We start from the raw sequence: 18,096 nt of genomic DNA on the forward strand, positions 1-18,096 counted from the left end.
AGGCATTGGTTAAGTTTGTAAGTATAAAGATAAGTCCTTTCCCCTTCAGAAGTCTTGGAGAATGGGAGCTTTGCTCAGTCTGGAGGTGGGTACAAGACTTCAAAGGGGAAAGGCCTTGGGAATAATGTATGAACTTGATTTGATTCTCTGGCAGGATTCCAGTGAAGAGTATCAGGCAGATTATCCTGTCAACACTTGGAGAGAATAAAAGGGAACCTTGAGCCTTTCAAGGTTAATTGATAATATTATTGGTCCGATTTCTTCCCGTTTGTGATGGAAAATCAGAGAAATGTTGTAGATACCAGTGTCTTCATTTTCACAACGCGTGATAGATGCCCCTTGTCTTGGCATATTTTACTATTATTATGTGCAAAAGAAAATAATAGACTGGTCGTTCCTGTAGTAGTTTGGGTATTGTAAATGGCAAAATAACTAAACCTATACCTATCTAATGATGATGAATGCACCAAAGTCACTGGTCTCTGGTAGAAACTTCCAGGGCCCTATTCTAGGCATCATTTTCCAGAATGTTATCAGTACCTTAGCTGATGATTGGCAAATTGGGTTTATCACTGGAACAGAGGTTGGAAGAGTAGAAAGTATATATGCATATTAGGATCTAAACAGACACTGGAGACAGAGCATGAGAAAGCAAATTTTACAAGAGGATAAATTATAGAGGGAAAATAATCAAATGGAGAATCATATGGCAGTAACAATTGGCAGAGGGATTATGGGATTTTAGTCCATTGGAGCCTGGTTGTTTTGTTTGTGCAGCTGCCAAATGCACTGATGGACACCTTAGGCTGCCTTAACTGTGTTCACAGCAATAGAGTGATTCTTCTCTCTACGTGGGGCTCCAGTTCCTGCCTCCAACATGCTTTACATTATTATGTTCAGTCTAGATTAGCACACATTGAAAGCAAAGCTAGCATTCTGGAACAAGTCCATATAGAGTCAGCTGGTTAACGAAAGTACTTGAATTCATGTCCTACTGCCATCGTAAAGGTGAATATACAGAGAATCCCAGGGGTGCATGGAATACCTGATACTGCAGAGCTAGTAAGCAGTGGAGCTTAGTGCTCTAACGCAGGCATTCTGATCCTGAATCCAGTGCCTTCCTACTGTAACACCTCCCTGTCCTCTCCCTTCTTCCTTCAGATGAAAGTGTTTGTGATTCAGAATGTCTGTCAAGTTCCCACTTCACTTCTCAAGAAGTTCATTTTCCAATTAAAAGACACCCCATCCAACAGCAGTAGCTTCTCCCTTACTACTGAGGCTGACTATAAAATGTGCACACCTTTTCTTTCCTCTTGGTTACCTGAGTCTTTTTGGCCCTTAATGTCCCAACTCTAGTCCTTCCTGATGTGGGGCTGGCTACAACTATTCGGCTACACAGAATCCCTCAGCCCTCCTTTGATATTCTTGAGCTCTTTCACTTCATCTATTCATTCTTGCTTACACTGATTTATTTGCAAATATTTATGGAGTGCCTACTACTTGTGTTGCAGGTAGACAGGCATGGGGTGAGGGAGAGGGGGCAGGAGAGGGCTTTCCCCTGACCTACTGGGAATGTCAGGCAATTATCAGGTTATGGTTCAATAGGTATCACATTGCCTCTCTAAAAATGATAATTTGTAGCCAGCCAGCACCAGGGAAAGACTATCTCCTGACGGTCCACAGCTGTCACAGTAAAGTGTTAATTAAATGCAGACACCAGGGAGAGGCAACTTCCCAGGCATGCACATTAAAAGACAAAATGTTGGAGTATAACCTTCTGAGGGCACTCCACCAGAAAAGGGAAGACAGCCTCAGAAGGGCATGCACACAACTTTCTAACCCAGTGCACATGCTCACTTCCCATGGGCAAAGAGGGCACTGTGCATACGGGGAGCCCACCTTAAGGGAAGAATTATGGGAAAGAGGCTCAAGACACTGGGAGTGGGTCAATCAGGTTAAAGGCTGCACTTGACCTTCATGGTGTCTTTTTCCAAGTGTACTTTCCTTTCTTTCCTGCTCTAAAGCTTTTAAAAATAAATGTCCATTTCTGCTCTGAAAGTTGTCTTGGTCTCTTTCTCTACCTTATGCCCCTCAGTCGAATTCTTTATTCTGAGGAGGCAAGAACTGAAGTTGCTGCAGACATGTATGAATTCGCTGCTGGTAATTCAGACACCTTCCACCCCTAACACTTGTCAAGCATTGTTGTAAGTGCTAGGATATTACGGTGAGCAAAACAGAATATCTGATCTCCTGGTGAATACTGCAGAAGGAGACTGATGAAAACAAGAAAGCAAATCTGAAAAGTCAGATAATCATAAGTGTTGTAAAGAAAAATGAAACAGGTTAATGGATTCACTGGGGGGCTGGGTGGAGGACTGTACTTTTAGATATGGTCAGGAAAGACCTTAGACATGATGTTTAAGCAGAAACTGGAAATAAATGAGGATTTTGAATCATGCAGCTATTTCGGGGGAGAGTGTGTTAGGAAGAGAATCATGAAATGTCAAGTCTTTGAGGTGGGGTATACCTGTTACAGATGAAGAGCAAAGAGACCTGAGTACCTGAGGGAAGTGTGTATTCATTGTGCTGCTTGGTATTGATAATGTTACCCAATCCATCTGTTCTATGGCTACAGCCACACCTTAACTACTGGGTTGGAGATTAGCATTGTGGAAGATGGTTAGAACTGCATTTTGAGGACTAAATACATTGATATATAAGGTATACATTGTAATATATGTAGTGTGCATAAAGTATGTAAAGTATATTATATATATGAGTAACAATTTCTTATAAATTGTGCTGCAGAAGTTTTAGTTTTTATCATTGTGGCTATCAAGATCATTATCTCAATTTGCCCCTGGGAATCCAGAGGAAAAGCAAAGGTCTTTGAAAGTAGTTCTTTCCAATTCTAAATGGAATTGCTTTTGCTACTCCCTTGAATGCGTGGTTGTACATTTGAGTACTTGGGAAAGACTCTTACATAATTTCTTTTTGAAAGAAATGATTTCTACCACATGCCACAACACAGTCTGGCTTGCCCATGTACTTTTTAAGATTCTCTTTCCATGTCTGGAATGGAAAGCATAGCACACTTGATTTTATTTTTAAAACAAAATATAGCAACCATGATGATGTTGATGCTGGTGGTCATAGCCATTCTGGTCATAATAGCTAACATGTATGGAGAGTTAACCATTTGCCAGGCACTGTTGTTATGTCCTACGCATGGATTTTCTCTTAGTCCTCATAACACTATGAGACAGGTGGCACGATTAACTTGTCATCTGCCTGAGGAAATGGAGAATTCAGAATGTTTATGGAGAGTTAGCAGGAGGAGGAACCAGGTTTTACACCACTTTGGCCTTATGACTTGGAAATGTGGATCACCCAAAACTCATTTCTGCTTTGATTTGTATTTTCCTATGGTCTATTGCTTGAAGGGTATTTAAGGAGTAGGGAAAAAATGGGGAAATACATTTGATTTTCTTTAGTCGGATATTGAAAAGAAATAATTTCTAGTGTCTCTAAGCACATTGCTTGGGCTGTGGGAGCTAAGGCACAGCAGGAAGAGTTTGGCAGATGCCAAAGATGAGATGCAGGTATGAGTTTTATTAGTCACAGCAGAAAACAAGTCAGAGTTAGCTCCACCATAGAACCTTTAAATACATTTTACTGTTTGGGGCCCAGCCCTGAGTACTAGGAACCAATGTTCCCCTCTGCAAATAGACTATTTTCTGAGTTCCTGATGGCCCAAGGTGCTATAAATTTATCCTGAGGATACTTCCTGCGGTTGAGTTTTGAGAATCCGAAGTCTTCATCTCACTACTGATAACATGGCCACCATATTTGTTTGCAAATACAAAGGCAACATAGTGGCTATCTTTACTTATGTCCTTTGGATAAATTTTGCAGAAATATTTATCTCTTCACTAAATTGCCCCCAGATTATTATTTGCTTAAGCTAATATTTCCTCTTCATTTTCCTCTTCCCTTCCCACTTGCTGAGTAAACATCTGGGAGTTATTGGGTCTCAACTTCAATTATGAAGAAAAAAAATTGCATGGACTTTGTGATAGTACTTTTTCTATGAGACAACATAGCACCTCTGGGTTTTTAATATGCCTTTCAGAAATGGCTGTAGTTCTGAGCTAAAGCATGTTACTTTAAAAAGTTGGGCTGTCCATATTGCTCTCTAACTTAGGACTTTGTGAAATAAACTGTAACTAATGGGAAAAACAACTAAAATATTTATTGCAGAAAATAAAAAAGTTAACCAAAGTATTTTATTGATACATTCTTGGACAATATCACAGAATTGAAAGAGAATGGAAAGAGGGAATTTTTCAGCAAGGGTTGTTTTTTTCCACTAAATTGGCACATAAGCAGCAAGATTAACGAAAGTACTTATTACAAACAGTAAAAAACATACATGCTTTTTTCTAAAGTCCTTATCACACTGATCAGTCAAAGGGGGCATGAACAAAACCTCAAGACATGAAAAATCCATATTCTTTCCTTCAAACAGCTTAATAATTATTAAAATTATTGCAAAATATTCATATACCCTAAGAATAACAAAAGAGAACACAAATACAAATATTGAACATAATAAACATGTACTGTAAAATACATTACTGGCATGCATTCCAAAGATCAAGACCTCTATTCAGTTCAGCCAATACCTTCCTTTTATGTAACCTATCATATACCAAAGATAGGTGGGGCATACTTTCTCAGCACAGTTTTTGGTCTTTAAATATCTTTTTTGTCTTAAAAAAAAAACATGATGTGCAGTGGTACTATAATCGTAATTATACAGTCATGTACATACGTACTTGTTTTAGTCTGCCAAGATTGCTTTAAAATTTTAATTGTTTTAAAATTTTTCCAAATATTCCACCGTCTGAGAGAATAGGGCTCTATGAAAACAAGGCATTCGAAAACAAACAGTGAACCGAGGTACGACATTAGATGGCAAAGTGCAAAAGTCCTCACAAACTGTACAGAAAATTTCAAAACCTTGCAACCTAGAAGTACATACATAATAAGACAGGTCAGCCCCACAACGGTCCTGTGGCTCTCAGTGGTCCATTCTAAAGAGCCAGGGCGGGACTTGAGTTTCAACACTCCCTTTGGTAGGGAAGGTCCAAAATTGCAGCCGAGTTGGCAGTGCTGATGTCAGTGACTTATTAAGCCAAGATAAAGTAAGGATATTTCATAAAGCAGCTGTTTAGGTCACTTGGATCCTCTAACATTGGTCTCCCGGCCGGGGAAGCTCCTCCGGTGATGGGAAGCGGGTAGGACCAAAGAGTCCTATGCCAGGTTGGGTGACAAAATAACTGAGGGTCTTCCTCCTCCATGATTCCATGGAATGGAACAGGTTAGATAACCAGGTTATTATAACTGACATACTTCTTTTTTGCAGCAGGGCCTGAAAGAAAAATTAGAAATTGTCAATAGCAGTAATAACTCTGTTTGCAAAGGTAGAAATATAATTAGAACTTTTCACTTGAGGTGCAAAGTCAAAGTGGGGTGATACAGCTCTGAAGAACACACACAGACAACTTTGGATTCCTCTGACTCTAAGGCTTTGGCCACCAAACTCTGTGGTTCCCAGTGATTCTCAAATCATCTGCATTCTCTTCTCTGAGATGTCTCCAGCTTCCCTCTTTATACTCTATTAATAAATTTATCAGTGGTTGTTATGCTTTCTAATCAACCAACCCTTAACTTAAAGGGTTCACTCACACTGTGGTATATTGTGTTGTACGCTCTTCTCACAGACCTTTTAATAATAACTGGCCTTTGCTTGGAAAAGGTCTGTCCTGGGTCACTGACATTAATGGAGGTTGAATGCAGATTAGGTCAGAGTGTCTTCTTTAGTGCTGATTCACACAATCAAATGACTACAGATTGACTTGTATAGTGTTAACAGTAAGTTGTAAATGGTCATTTGCAGAACTATTTCCATTAAGATGTAAACTTCACTTAAACTTGTCAGGTGTCTGACACATACACACTCTACATTTGTTTTCCTTAAATGTAGAAATTCTTTTTCTACTTGGTACAGTGATTTCAGGACTCACCTTCACTCACTCACTCAGGCAGTAAATATGTATCTACCGTATTGCAGCCACAGGGCTAGGCACTGAAGACCAGCCAATGAGCACAGCAGATTTCATGTCCTCATGCTGGAAACAAAGACACCAGGATCCCAGAGTGTGCCTTTGGTTTAGGTTCTAGTCCTCAATACCAAGTCATACCGTTGCAATGATGTGATATGTTCTTTATTCACTAAATCTTGGTAGTTTTGCATCAGTTTCTGTTGGGCACAAAGTAACTTTTGTGTAGCATTTACTGATGGCTTATTTTGCTGTTTTTAGATTCTAAATAGAAGTGTTCACTCAAGACAGAGAAATGTCAAGAGCTCTTCAAGAACTCTTAAGTAGGGATTCATATACAATTTTGGAGGAATGGAGAAGTCATATTAACATACTGAGAGAGAGTTTGTATTGAAACTTTGAATAATACAAGTAGTACATTACAGGTGCATACATGATTCTAGATCTTACACAGGACACTGTACACTATACAACAAGCCTGGTCTTCTTTTCTGGATTAAAAATTGGGACTCTCTGACAAACTTTGACTTGAAGACTCATTTTTATTTGAAACTCATTTCTATATTAAACCACAATGCGTTTATTAACTAAAATACAAAAAGGTAAATAAGAATAGAATCTTATGAAATTCAGGGCCTCCTGGAAAATCTGGTGATGAGAATTGAGTCACAATATGTCCTCATTTGATGAACACATGGCCTCAATAATGCCCAAATCTTCCAAAAAGTTTCCCATTATCCCAGTATTGTCTTCAACAATATGCTTGGTTTGGGTACAAGGAGGAAAACTTTCAAAAGATGTTTCTTGACTCTGGATCTTATTTTCAGTGTCATAGCTAGAAGATCTCAGCTGACAGTTGCAAGCAATAGTCACAGCATGCCTTGTCAAATGCCAACACACTAATAATCCTTAAGACAAAAGGAGGGGGAAAAAAAAACAACAAAAACCCAGAAGCTTGTACTGACCTAAATACCTGAGACCACCTTTATTGTGTGATTAATTAAGACTGTTTTCTGTAGCATAACTGTCTAGTGAAAACAAAAGTGAATTTCCTTAAATTGATTACTATAAAACACTAATTTCTCAGGAAGAGTTTTTACCAAAATAGAAAATATTGTCCCCAAATTGTCAAGCTGAGCATTGGCTGGGATTAAATTAAAATCACAATGAGGTTTTGTTTAAAAAAATTGGATATAAAAATAATGGCATTCCATTGATGCATTGCTTAGAATATCTTCTTGTGTTCTATGTAGCCTTGAGATGAGCACTGTTTATGATCTCCATTTTACATAGGAGGGGTCTGAGGCTCAGAGGAACAAGCAATCCAGAACTAGGCTGCCTGATGGTTGAATTTTTATTTCTGTCTTCATGCTATAATAGGAAGACAATACTGCATTTGGACTCACCTGACCTGGGTTCTGATTCAGCTCTGTCACTTACTTGCATGTGACCTTGCCCAGTGTCTTGATAATGAACTCCTTGTAGCCTTGTTAAAATTGGGAGAGGCCGGGTACGGTGGCTCACACCTGTAATCTCAGCACTTTGGGAGACCGAGACGGGTGGATCACCCGAGGTCAGAAGTTTAAGACCAGCGTGGTCAACATGGTGAAACCCCGTCTCTACTAAATATACATAAAATTAGCCAGGCATAGTGGCGGGCACCTGTAATCCCAGCTACTGGGGAGGCTGAGGCAGGAGAATCACTTGAACCCGTGAGGCAGAGGTTGCAGTGAGCTGAGATTGCGCCATTGCGCTCCAGCCTGTACAACAGGAGTGAAACTTTGTCTCAAAAAAAAAAAAAAAAAAATGGGGAGAATAATTGTTACCTGGTGCACTGTTGATATCACCAATGTACAAAATACCCCAGTTTCTCATCTGGGAATATAATGTGTAAATGTATTTTTAAATTACAGAGTTCTATACAAATGATAAGCCTCAGTACACGCTTTCTTTGCAGAATTGCTAGGAACATTGCCCCAAAATTATAATGAAGTTTATGCAGGTCCTAGAAGGGCAATTTGTGTACTTTTCACAGCAATGTCCAATGTATTATGTTTATCTTTAAACCATTCTAGTCCTGTGAGTAAATAAAATAAGTGCCTGTGGTGTCTGGTAATTCCATTTATTTCACTAGAAATGTAGTTTGTGGTCAGGAAAGAAAATTACTGAGCTCAAAATAGTTGTGCAATGAAGCACTTGCTAAGGAAATATACTTTTTATTTTAAAATAGTATGTTTTTCTCTTATAAAGTTACAGATTTTAAAGAAGAGTAATAGTATATGGCATTGTCCCTATTAACTTTTTAAAGTTATATCTACTTATCTACATAAGTAGTTCTCAAAACAAGGTATCTTGAAGAGTCGATGTTTACAGTGAGGTAGTGTTAAGAATACTGGTTTGTGAAATGAATTACTAATACACCATTGCTACTTAAGAAAGGTAAGATATTCCAACTCATTCTTGATGTCTTGTCAAAATCAACACTCAATTTGACATTAACTTTATTGAGCTTCTTATTTTCTCTTTGCTTTTCTCTGAGCTTTTTTGTCTTACAAAAATTTCTTTCCTCAAAGTGCATTCTATGGAACACGCATAACCCAGATTCAAGGAAGTGAAGAAAAAGAATAGAAAAGAGAGCTTCATAGATACTATGTTGGGAAACACTGAATAAGTGTTATTAAACAGTACTCTTTCCTGTTTCCACCCATATTTAATTTCTTTATATTTTAAATAAGAAATATTGTAGCTTATTAGCTATACACCATGTGTTCTCCTCAGCTCTTTTTGAAGAATGTGTGTATAGATGTGTATATGAATAAGAATACATATGAAGTGATTTAAACATCCAAAAAGGATAAAAACAAAATATAAGAAAATATTATATAAGCCCTGAATATAACACATTGACATACTGACATCTTAATTCAGGTGCCCCTCCATCCACTCATAGGAAATAAGATGCAATCAAAGCCCTTCACACTCCATGTTCTTCCCCATCCCCCTATAGTATCTACTATCCTGAACTTGGGATGTGTCCTATCGCTACTACAGTAGTTGTCCATAAACTATAGCTATATAGATTTCTGTGTTTTAAGTTGTGCAAATTATTCCATGCATATCCACTTGAAATCTGGTTTCATATAACATTATGTTTTTAAGATTTACTTACATTGATTTAATAATCATAGTAACTATATAGCCTTCTGTATATTAATGTTAGCATAACAGATTTTCTGTAACTCTTTTCCTATTGATCGACTCTACTTTCTAATGTTTTTGAAATAACAAGCAATGCTGGAGTAGATGATATCTACAAAACAATATTTTTAACAAAGTTGAATGACAATGCTATAGGGCAGGATAAAACATTTGTCATGTATTTAACTGACAAAGGATTGATATCTAAATTTTTTTAACTTGTACAAAGGAATAAATAAGGAACAATCTAATTTTTAAAAACATAGATTCAAGATGAATAGACAATTTGTAGATGAAGAAATGCAAATAAATGAAAATTGTTCAACCTCATCAACTAGAGAAGTGCAAATTAAAACATTAATAAGATAGCATTTAATGCCTGTACCATTACAAAAGAAAAAATGAACTAATACCAAGCATTGGTGGGTGTGAAAAAGTGAGAACTCTCAGACAACACTAAGGTATAAATATAAGTTGGTAAATTTATATGGGAGAGCCACTTGGAAATATCTAGAAAACCTAAAGCTATGCATACCACTGAATCAGCAATTTCACTTCTAGATCTAGACCTGAGATACTTTCATATGTACACATAGACGTGCTTAGGATTTCAAAAGCCTTTAATAATTTTCTCTGATTCTCCAAGAAAAAATTATCTTATAGAGGCTAGGCACATAAAGGAGTAAAGTGGGCCAGGTGTGAGATATTAAGGAAGGATACAGACGACAGTGAACTAGAAATCACCTGCCCCATCTAAAAGGCATAATTATGTGGGATGTTACCACAATAGGACTTTAGTACATTTTTTGAGGAGGAGCTTGACTATGATTTTATGTAAAAGTTCATTTTTTCACTCAGCCATCTAACAAATATTTATCGAGCAGATGTTATGTGTTGGGCTCTATTCTAAGCATTAGAAATAACTCAGTTTTTAATAAAAGTTTTAAGATCATATTAAAACCATTTAGCAAGTCAAAAAAGAAATAGAGACCAGAGGCTAGATAGCATCTCTAGGCTGCTTGTTTTTAGCTCTGTGATCCTGTCTGCACTCAGTTCCTCAAATGTACTTGATTATAAAGCACCCTCTCCCGCTCCCCTTTTTAGTGGATCATTTTGCATTATGTAAGAACATACTTTTGGAAGTACACGGGGATATTTCTTAAACCTTAACCCTGCCTATCACTTTAGTCATTGGTAAACCTCACCAAACTTCTGAATATTAGTTTATTGCCTGATACAACTTTGTCCAAACTAACTTTTCTATGAAACTATTCAAAGCACTGTCTGTGCCTCTTCCCCCACCAACTCTGCTAACTAATGCTTTCCTGTTAAACATGATTCACAGTTGTTGTTTACTTACAAATATTTCAACTGGGAGGGATTCTTTATATTATGGTTTGCAGTTACTAAAATAAAAAGAAATACTTTTTTTGTAATTACTTCTGTAGTCGATGGCCTGTTTCCTGCCTGTTCATTTCATTAGTAAATTGCCCTTAGCCCATCACTTAATAGCAAAAGAGTAGATGTTATCTTCAACATCTCAATTCTCATTTGAGACTTCAAGAAAGCTACTAAACTTCCTGTATCTTACAAAGAAGAAGCAATTCATTTTATAATGATCTCTCTTAAATCCTTTTTTAAATTTACTACTCAGTTTAGCACATTACTCAACTTGAGAAGATACAAAGCTAAAGAATGAAGAACATGACTACCAAAAAATTGGGACAGTCCCAATTATAGTTTAGTTCAACTCTGAACTATAAAACAATTGAGACTTTCTCCGTCTCCCAGGAGAATGCGAGGCTATTGCTCATATGTTTGGTACCTGGATTTGTTGACACAAGAAACTTGGCAGGGGTAAAAACATGATCAGTCAGAAAAGTAACTCAGTATTTCAAATCACCATAATTTCCAATCCAGTGGCAAAAACTCCCAAATCTGGATTTCTGTTGACTACTCAACCATTCATCTAATAAAATATTATTTAACACATATTAAATACCAGGAACTTTAATACATGCTAACATTAAAAGCAGACATGGGAATCTGTAAGCTGTTTACTTTAACATTTACTCACTTCTCGTTCATTGTATATTCAGATTATTTAACAAATATTTATATAAAGCTGCCATGTGTCGTCAACAAGGGATTGGCATATATATTTTTTTCTACTCAGATAAAGATAAAGCATGAATTTATAAACTAAACTCACATTGAGAGGAACCCCCCCCCGCCCCCGCCAAAGCAAATTGGCACCCCTTCCTAATGCTGAATAAGGAAGGTAGGTCAGTGGATGGTGAGGCAGCAAACCTGTTACCATATTTGGAGACAATAGTGATCCAGTTCAAGAGAATGGAGAAGCATCAGCCTAGATAACCTTAGAGAAAATGTATCAAGTGTTTACCCCATTTGTACCAGGAACAGGGAAATGAGTCAGATACAGTCTTTATTGTTATAGAACTCATATGATAATGCAAAAAAACTATTACATATCTGTGATGAGTGCTTAAAGATATTTTACAAAGACTAATTTTGTCTTGGAAGAGGATATACTGTGCTAAGCCTGGGAAGGCTTTTCAGTGGAAGGGACATTGATTTGGACCATGCAGTGTGAGACAATTTAAGAAGAGGGCAGGGCAACATAAAGGTATACTTTGTTTCCAAAGGTGCATGGAGAGGAGGGTCAGACAGTGCTGGAAGTCAAGGCTGGAAAGGTAGGCAGGGCCACATAAATTACTTCAATAAATAAAACTTCAATAAACCTGCAGATTGCCATAACAAATTCAGGGTACTGTCAGAGGCATTTGAACCAGAACAACTCTATCTTGAATAGGGACTGGGTAAAATAAGGCTGAGACCTTCTGGGCTGCATTCCCAGGAGGTTAAGGTACTCTAATAATAGAGGCAGGAGGCAGAGAAATGGCTAGGCAGATAGGGAAGGGTCCCCGGAAAATCTGACCCGCCCCACAAGTGTTTACAACAGATGTTTTGTGCAGACAAGGGGCAGTGGACTGGAGGCCCACATGCACTAGGGGAATGGGGTGGAGCCACCAGGAACAAACATCGTATTCAGGGGAAGGGCCTGGCCTCTTCGGCTCCTGTGTGGTGACCCTGGTATTCAGTTTGTGAGGTGGAAACCTGCTTGCAGGACCCCTGTCTTTGCTGAGAGCTTTCCTTTCACTTAATAAATTCTGCCCTCCTCACTCTTCAATGTGTTCATGTGCCTAATTCTTCCTGGTTGTGAGATAAAAACCTGGATTTAGCTGAACTAAGGAGTAAAAATCCTACATCAATACTTAGGATGACTACTCATCCTAAGTCACAGGATGAGATAGGAGGCTGGCACAAGATACAGGTCGTAAAGACCTTGCTGATAAAACAGCATGCAGTAAGGCCAAATCCCACCAAAACAAAGACAGTGACGAAAGTGAACTCTGGTCATCCTCGCTGCTACCCTCCCACCAGTTTGCAAATGCCATAGCAACCTCAGGAGGTTACTCTATATGGTCTAAAAAGGGGAGGAATGAATAATCTACTCCTTGTTTAGCAGATAATTAAGAAATAACCATAAAAATGGGCAACCAGCGGCCCTTGGGGCTGCTCTGCCTGTGGAATAGCCATTCTTTATTTTACTTCCTTAATAAACTTGCTTTCGCTTTGCACTGTGGACTAACCCTGAATTCTTTCTTGTGCAAGAGCCAAGAACCCTCTCTTGGGGTCTGGATCAGACAGTACCAGTACCAGTCTCGTTCAGTAACAGTACCAGAAACAGAAGAATGAACAAGTCAGAATTTCTATGATTATTTAGCTTTCTAATGAAGGTTCTTGTAAAAAACCTTTAATGCTAAAGCAGTGGTACTTGAGGAGCCACAGGGAAATATTCACAATTTTGAAGAGGATCCTCACACTTGTTTTTTCTTCCCTGTAATGCCCTTCTTTCCCTTTTTTCCTTAATTGGTTTCCTGTTCTTTGCTTTGGTTGGTTTTAGTTTCTAGTCACTTGTTCCAAGTGGCCTTTCCTATCCCTCCAGACAAGTGAGATGTTACTGCTCTACCCTCTCATGACCTCTGTACTGTTCCCTCCTCATATACAACCAGGGTGAAGCACTAGTTTCTCATGTGTGTCTCCAACATTAGAACTTTACGTATCAGGATGGTAGAGACAGTTTTTTTCTAGTGCTTGGGAAGTGTGCAATGTATAGTTGGCGCTCAATATTTTTGGGATGTGTTACCATAGAGAAGCCTTTTGTAATTGCCCTTCCTGCCCACTGCATAAAGAAAGACCACAGCATTGTAGTAGAGAAAGAGCTTAATACGGGAGGCTGAGGCAGGAGAATGGTGTGAACCTGGGAGGTGGAGCTTGCAGTGAGCCGAGATCACGCCACTGCACTCCAGCCTGGGCAACAAAGCGAGACTCCATCTCAAAAAATCAAAAAACAAAAAAAAAAACAAAGCTTAATAGACATGGGGCTGGCCACACCACGTGGGAGACAGAGTTTGCACTCATATCATCTTGTTCAAAGCTCACAGGTTAGGGGTTTTTCAAAGACAGTTTAAGGGAAGGGGTGGGAGTGGCCAGGTAACAGGTGCTTGCTGCTGATTGGTTGGGATAGACATGAACTAGTGGGCCAAAGCTGTCTTCCTGAGGACTAAATTGCTTCTGGGTGGGGCCGTAGGAGTGGGGGCGCTGGCGATCTAGGGGGAGCCATGAGTGTCAGACATGCAAAACAAACAGAGAATCTATCTCAAAAGGCTATTCTACAATTGTGGTGTTATTTGCAGGTGTAATTGAGGAAATTGCATGTCTTAGAATCTCTGGAATAATGGCTGACAATCATGCATGTCTGAGCCTTAGCAGGACTCAGCCTCCTCGCCCTCTCCTCTTCCTAGCCTGGTGGCCTCCCTTTAGCTTTACAAAAGTGGTTGAGTTTTGGGCAAGGCCTATTATCATTTAAATTGTAGCCTAAATGTCTTCCAAAGTTAGCTTGGCCCAATAGCCCAGCAATAATTAAGGGAAAGGCAAGATGGGGGTTGAGTTAGCTCGCTTACTGTTAGAATTTTCTCACTGATATAACTTTTGCAAATGCAGTTTCACTTTGCTCTCTGAAGTCATTGTCAGCTCTAGGAGGGTCTTAGAGATGAATAGAACAAAAGAAAAATATGTGGGAACTTCATGAGCTTTGCCATCCTTTTTTTCCATCCCTTTTCTCAGTATTCTCCTCTGGGTTCCTGTATTTAAAGCTAACCATTATTATAACTCCTCATATTTCCTTTATAACTTTTAAGCCACAGCATTCTTTTTTTTCCCCCTCTTTTTGCCTCTAACATGGCCAAAACAGCCTGGCTAAATTGAGAAATCAATTTTCAGTTCTGTCATGAAAAGAGTACATGAACGTTCTAGTGTCTCTTAAAAAAAACAAAACTAATTTGTACTTTAAGATGTAAAGCATCAAACAGAGGTTTACGTCGTTCTTAAATGGCGTATTTGAAACAAACAGACAAAGTCTCTGTCTTAAAACATCTTTAAGCTTGGCTAAGTTAAAATCTAGGTACTTTGATGGTGTATATGTTTTACTTTGGAAAAAAATAGATATGCATTAAATTACCACATCAGATTTCTACTTTTTCTTATGCACTTTGGGCATTGAAAAGCTTTTGTGCATTTTACAATTTCAATATATTATAGGTGCGAGCAATCTGGAGCATATTATGAATGCAGTGCAATCATACATCAAAGATCGAAGCTGTGAACCAAAGTCTGTCTTAAGGCTAATGTTACAAATAAGGCAATAGTGACAAAATAGAATCAGAGTAGTACTTAGTGTTCCTGGATGAAAAACTCCTGATGAAATCCAGGTCTTGCTATTTTTGGATAAGATATTCATAGTCTCTTCATTCATTCTTTTATACATGTATTGAACTTTTACTAAGAGCTCACAGTGTACTAGTATAGCCTGGCTATAAACTAGCAGCACAGAGGTAAGGAAAAATAGTCCATATCCTTGAACAGTTTCTGGTTGAGTACAATTCAGCATGTGTCTGTTGAGCACCTACTATTTGTCAGATAATACTGTTTCAGGCAATAGGGATGTAGCCATGTTACTGTGCAGGTTCAGTCCCTGCTTTCATGCAGCTTAAATTCTACTTGGAAAGACAGATCTTAAAACAAACAAGCAAACAAAAAAACAGGCCAGGTGCAGTGGCTCACACCCGTAATCTCAGCACTTTGGGAGGCCAAGGTGGGCGAATCACAAGGTCAAGAGATCGAGACCATCCTGGCCAACATGGCGAAACCCCGTCTCTACTAAAAATACAAAAATTAGCCAGTTGTGGTGGTGGGCGCCTGTAATCCCAGCACTTTGGGAGGCCAAGGTGGGCAGATCACAAGTCAACAGCTCGAAACAGCCTGTCCAACATGTGAACCCATCTCTACTAAAATACAAAATTAGCCAGGTGTGTTGGCACTGTATCCAGTATACTGGCAGGAATTGCTTGAAAGGGTGGATTTCATGAGCTAGATCGTGCCATGCATAGCTGGGACAGAGCAATTTCTGCATCTACCTTTATCATTTTATGGGTGAGGAGAATTGAACCGAGGCAGAGGTTGCAGTAGCTGTTCGCTTGCCTCCAGCTGGCACAGGCGAGACTGTCCAAAAAAAAATAGATGCGCCAATTCTCATCATGCCTTATTCTATAAATCACCAAAAACTGAATACTGAACCACTGCTTCTAGAGCAAAATACAGCGTTAGTTACCTGTACCCCTCCAGTCACAACATAACCTTATTTTATGTATATGTTCGGTTAAAAACACTTTATTATTACATATTGTTGACACATTAATATTGAAATCAGAGCTGACGAATGCCTGTAAAAAGCTTCTCTAACACATGTTCTTTCTCCTGAAGGCTATGACACATCATAGCCTTCTTGCACTTAGGAATATGACACAGCACTTTCGTATTATGTATAGGAGTTATTTTAAACTGCAAAACCACCAACCAAAAGCACAGGTGTTAGATAGTCTGAGAAAAGGACACTTTCAAATATGAGAGCTGAAACCAGAAGGTAGGGCATCACCCTTTTTGACCTCAACTGCAAATGTGTGCATTGGGTGATTCAAATAGTTTGGTGCACTGCATATTCCTGTGAATGACTGAAAAAAACGCCGTAAGTATTGATGTTGAGGTTACCAATCAAATTCAGCGTGTAGGTGAATTTGCAAATATAAAATTTACTAATACTGAGAATCAACTGTATTACAATGTCATGGAATCCCCAAAACTATGGAAAAAAAAAAAACAGCCTGAGGGCATTATGCTGAGGTTGCTGTCCAAGGTGCAGAGAGGATGACTGTTTCTTCCTTATCTCCATAGGTAGGAGGTGCCAATTACAAGAAAGAAGACCAGCTAGGAATTGATGGAATAATTAGCACTATGTGTTAAGTGGAATTCCAAGTCAGTACTACAGTGGGGTTCTAAATGAACAAGCATATAGAGATGCCACTGCTTTCACCAACACCATGTGGTGTGGCAGGCCAGTACTTCCTAACAGTCACACAGTCAGGCCTCCATGGCACTCCAGTTATACAGGCAAACTTCCACAGCATCTGCCTTCATATTAAGTTAATAATTAAACCTAGGGAAATTTATGCCCGGGCACCAAAGCCAGAAATGAAACATGTTCGGTAAGAGCTTTGCTCAGGCTTCTCCTGAAACCTGGGGTAAGTCAAGATAATAAAGATAGTCCTATGCTCCTGTACCAGGACCCATCTTGGGTTGAATAAATTTCTGGGGGGTGTGAAGTAACTTTCCAGACCCAAACTGTAGGTAAGATAAGATGGAAGTAATCACTCCAGTACCAGGGCCCTCATAGGTTAAGTAGATTTAGGGGATAATTCTGGCCTCTTACCTTTTAGTTACAACAAAATTAAATCAGGCATAGACATCGGCAAGTATGATACTGCACGTAGGCGTATAGTTTGAAACATATTGACCTTCTCCCTGTACCTGGTTACAGACATAAACTCTCATCTTTCCCAGTTCGTCTGCATCTTGTTATTGGGCCACAAGAACACACAGCCAGACCCAGTTCGGTCTGGGAACAATGTCCTCTTATGAAAGCATCCTTGAGGCTGGAGCTACTTTTTCTTTTCTTTGTTTTTAATGTGAGAAGCGTACGTGTGTGCCATCACAGTCAAGTCCTGTTGAGTTCAGTGGCTTCTTGTTTTGACTGCAGATCTCAGAGGACCAAGAGGGCTCAAAGGAGAGGAAACCAGAAAGCTTCCTGGCTAGGGAAAGAGAAGAGATGAAGGGAACCTTAACTATTTTTCCTTTCTTGGAATCCAACTAGGCTTAACCTGACAGGCAAAAGACAGAACCTCAGAGCTGCAGCTCTGTCTAGGATTAAAGATGGCTGGAATGTCCCAAGGATTGTGTGTTTTGGGATCCTGGCCATGGGAGATGGAAAGGTTGGGACCAAGGACAGATAGAAGTCAGACAAAGCTCGACCAATATAAAACAAATATCTACTAAGTTTTAAGCACAGGTTGCTGGGGATACAGAGGGAGTAAGATGTCTTCGTCCTCAAAGATTTAACAGAGCAGAAGCCTATGTGGTTAAATTGGGTCGGCATTGACTGTGAAGCTTGAGAATGTAAGTCACTTCTCATCTATAGGCTTCTCCTGTGTATGAAGCTGACCAGCTCACACTCAGACTGGGACATAATGTGTCAGTCTCAACACTAGAACTCTGGAGTTACAGTTCCTTTTGTGTT

At 39.0% G+C, this 18,096-nt stretch overlaps 1 protein-coding gene across 2 annotated transcripts in view; it reads right to left on the reverse strand.

Annotated features, from left to right (window-relative positions):
• Nucleotides 1–4,267: 4,267 nt before the first annotated feature.
• The window catches only part of GRM7 (glutamate metabotropic receptor 7), an 883,018-nt gene continuing 869,189 nt past the window's right edge, over nucleotides 4,268–18,096 (reverse strand). For both annotated transcript variants that reach the window (XM_003264928.3, XM_003264927.3), the window contains one exon: nucleotides 4,268–5,434. In XM_003264928.3, coding sequence (XP_003264976.2) covers nucleotides 5,385–5,434 — 50 coding nt within the window. In that variant the 3' untranslated portion in view covers nucleotides 4,268–5,384. The remainder of the gene's footprint in view (nucleotides 5,435–18,096) is intronic.

This window comes from Nomascus leucogenys, chromosome 21 (genome assembly GCF_006542625.1).
Source record: "Nomascus leucogenys isolate Asia chromosome 21, Asia_NLE_v1, whole genome shotgun sequence".
Classification (NCBI taxonomy): domain Eukaryota; kingdom Metazoa; phylum Chordata; class Mammalia; order Primates; family Hylobatidae; genus Nomascus; species Nomascus leucogenys.